Raw genomic sequence first — 3,720 nt, forward strand, 5'->3', positions numbered from 1 at the left:
GTGACCAAGGTGAGCGCACCCCGGGGCTGCGGCGGGCCTGGGCCTGCTCTCAAGGCCGACGCCCCATCCCGGTCCCCGTCCCTGTGTGCAGGGCCGCGGTGGGCTGGGCACGCTCTTCGTCTGGGCGTCGGGCAACGGCGGCCTGCACTATGACAACTGCAACTGTGACGGCTACACCAACAGCATCCACACTCTCTCGGTGGGCAGCACCACCCGGCAGGGCCGCGTGCCCTGGTACAGCGAGGCCTGCGCCTCCACGCTCACCACCACCTACAGCAGCGGCGTGGCCGCTGACCCGCAGATCGTGAGTGCCCGCCACACCCCCAGGTCCGGCAGCCAGGTCTCCTCTGTCCCCTCCTGCCCCCTGCCCCCTCCCCTCCTGCCCCCTGCCCTCTCCTCTCCTGTCGCCTGTCCCTTCCTGCCTGTCCCCTGCCCCTCCCTCCTGTCCCATGCCCCCTCCCTGCCTGTCCTCTGCCCCCTCCCATCTGTTTCTCCCTCACTTTCCCTTCTGCCCCTTTCTCTCCCATCCCCTTGTCCTAATTCACTCCCTCCTCCTCCCCTTCTACCTGTCCCCTCCCCCACCTTCCCTCCTGCTCCCCCTGCCTTCCTGCCCCCTACTTCCCCTCCTCCCAGGGCTGCCCTGTGACACCTGGAACACAAATGGGTCCAAGACCAGGCCCCAGTGTTGTCATTCCTTCACACACCCTCCTGTCTTCCAGGCAGGGCCGGCTCCCCAGGGCCCTGTTCCTGGCAGGATCTCTGCGGTACCTTCTTGAACCAAGTCTGGGTTTTCATGTGTACCAGGCCCTCCAAGCCCCCTGTCTGCCCCTAGGTCACCACAGACCTGCACCACCAGTGCACGGACAAACACACAGGCACCTCGGCCTCGGCCCCGCTGGCTGCGGGCATGATCGCCCTGGCTCTGGAGGCCAAGTAGGTGACGGAGGGGACCCCGCTTACCGCGCTCACCCCCCAGCATGGCCCCAGCTCACCTGCCCTCGCCTGCCCCCAGCCCGTTCTTGACGTGGAGGGACATGCAGCACCTGGTGGTCCGCGCGTCCAGGCCGGCGCAGCTCCAGGCTGAGGACTGGAGGACCAACGGTGTGGGGCGCCAAGGTGAGGCAGGGCCTGGGGGAGGGGGGGTGCCACGTCCGGGGGCGAGTGATGACCGCCCCTCCGCACAGTGAGCCACCACTACGGCTACGGGCTGCTGGACGCCAGGCTGCTGGTGGACATGGCTCGGACCTGGCTGCCCACACAGCCCCAGCAGAGATGCGCCGTCCGGATCGTGCACACCCCCACGTGAGCGCCCTCCTCAGCCGCCCCCCCACCGTGCTCGCCTGTCATCTCCCCGCACCTGTCGTTACCTGGGGGGCGGGTTGGCAAACCCGTGGGAGGCTGGTCCCGAGGCCTCTGTTTACCCACCTGTCAAATGAGAGGGAGGGCCCCACGATCTGAGCCCAGACCCCGCCTGCTGGCCCCCCTCCCCCGGCAGGCCCGCAGGAGGGGCCCTCACCCCCCACGCCGCCCCTAGCCCCATCCTGCCGCTGATGCAAGTGCGGAAGAATGTGTCGGCCTGCGCCGGCCGTGCCAACTACATCCGCTCCCTGGAGCACGTGCAGGTGCGGCTGTCACTGTCCTACAGCCGCCGGGGGGACCTGGAGATCTCACTCACCAGCCCCATGGGCACCCGCTCCACGCTCGTGGCCATCAGGTACCCGGGAGGAGGACCCGGCCTGCAGCAGACGCTCCTCCCTTCCCTGGGCGTGGGGAGCACACTGCGGTCAGGGGGGGTCCGGGTCGGGCTGCTTCCACCGGACACCCGCCCCCGTGGGAGCCCTCCCCGCAGCCAGCACGGGGCCACCTCCGCCCCCCACCCCACCTTCTGTCCCAGACCCTTGGATGTCAGTGGCCAAGGCTACAACAACTGGATCTTCATGTCCACCCACTTCTGGGACGAGGACCCGCAGGGCTTGTGGACTCTGGGCCTGGAGAACAAGGGCTACTACTTCAACACGGGTGAGAGCTGCACGCAGGCTGGGGCTTCGGACTCTGGGGCCCCCCGGGTACCCACTGCCAAGGGGCTCCCTGCGGTCTCCCCGAGAGACCGAGCAGGTGTGTCTGGTGTGGAGTACGTACCCGCTTACCAGACACCGTCCGTGACCCGTGCACAGCGGGTGCTCAGCCCAGCGCCGTCAGGGTCTGGGACTCCCGCTCGGGGGCGGGCGGCTGGGGAGCGGGGCCCAGAAGGGCAGGAGCAGGCTGCCAACAGCCTCTCCCCCTCCTCCCCGTGCCCACCGCGACCCCTGCCCAGGGACGCTGTACCGCTACACGCTGCTGCTCTATGGGACGGCCGAGGACATGACGGCGCGGCCCCCGGGCCCCCAGGTGACCAGCAGCGCGTGTGTGCAGCGGGACACAGAGGGGCTGTGCCAGGGTGAGTGCCTGGCGTGGCGTGGCCCGGCCTGCCCGCTGGGAGGCGCAGCAGCGGGCAGTGTGCGTGTGCAGCCCGGGGCGGGAGGGCAGACAGGTGCCGGGCCTTGGCCTCACTCCCCCTCGTCTGTGTCCCCTGTGCAGAATGCCACAGCCCCGCCTACATCCTGGGCCACCTCTGCCTCTCCTACTGCCCTCCGAGGTACTTCAGCCACACCCAGCAGGCAGTGACCGCGGGGCCTGGGCGCTCGGCCACACCTGCCCTGCGCGTCTGCTCCAGCTGCCACCCCTCCTGCCACAGCTGCCGTGGCGGCTCCCCGCTCAACTGCACCGCCTGCCCCCCGTCGTACATGCTGGACGAGCACCGGGGCTCCTGCTCAGGACCTGTCCCTCCCAACGGCTCCCCCCCCGCCCACCGCAGTGGCCCACCCCAGCTGCCACCGTGGCCGAGCCCGGGCCGCGGTCCTGGCCTTGCTGGCCGTGGCCATCGGGAGCCCCTTCCTCTGCAGTGTCCTCTCTGTAGGCTGCCTGCTGCCGTGTGGGGGCCTCGCCAGTGCTGGGGGTCAGCCCGGGTCCAGCTGCTGGCGGGCACCTAGAGACATCTGACTAGGGGGCAAACGTGCCTGAGCAGGCACCGCTGTCCTGCTCCTTGGCTTCTGACTGGAACCCGGGCTGGGGATGCCGGAACCTGCCCTGAGAGGGCCCTGGCTGATCACGGAGGCCCGCAGGCCAGGGGCGGCCTGCACTGAATCCTAGACCTGAAATGGGCAGGGCCAGGTGAAAGACAGAGAGAGAAAAGTCTAGTTACACAGTTGGGGTGGGGGTGGGGTGGGATGGCGCAGAGGTCAGGCTGTGACACCCATCCCTTCCCAGCGCCAGAAGTGGGTGGGAGGGCAAGGGGAACAAATGACACCGTCCAGAGTCTCAGGCACCACACTCGACCTCAGAGTTTGCAAATAAAGGTTGAATAGGAGGTGCCAAGTCTGCGGTCTCCTTTGGGGCAGGGGCAGCCCCATCCCCGGGGCATGGTTGGGGGTTCCCCTGTGCCCACGTGGAAACGGTCTTCTCCCAGACGTCAGGCCCCAGAGGACCCAGCGGCCCGCAGAGGAGAGGGGGTCAGTCCAGGTGCCAGAGACCCCAGTTGTGGTGGGGGCCGGAGCGGGAGCGAGGTGGAGGATTCCAGGGGCAGCCCACTGCGTTCCTAACTCCTCCTAAGTTCCTCTCCATCCTGTTGGGCAAATTTCTCTTTAACCCTGAAAACTCAAATGGCCATTTATGCTGCTCCTG

General features: G+C 68.3%; 1 protein-coding gene across 1 annotated transcript in view; it reads left to right on the forward strand.

The window, feature by feature from the left end:
- Positions 1–3,376, forward strand: part of PCSK4 (proprotein convertase subtilisin/kexin type 4) — an 8,988-nt gene extending 5,612 nt beyond the window's left edge. Inside the window, exon 15 of the mRNA XM_040629776.1 lies at positions 2,578–3,376. Coding sequence (XP_040485710.1) covers positions 2,578–3,029 — 452 coding nt within the window. The 3' untranslated portion in view covers positions 3,030–3,376. The remainder of the gene's footprint in view (positions 1–2,577) is intronic.
- The last annotated feature ends 344 nt before the right edge of the window (positions 3,377–3,720 follow it).

This window comes from Ursus maritimus, unplaced genomic scaffold (assembly GCF_017311325.1).
Source record: "Ursus maritimus isolate PB19 unplaced genomic scaffold, ASM1731132v1 scaffold_14, whole genome shotgun sequence".
Lineage (NCBI taxonomy): Eukaryota > Metazoa > Chordata > Mammalia > Carnivora > Ursidae > Ursus > Ursus maritimus.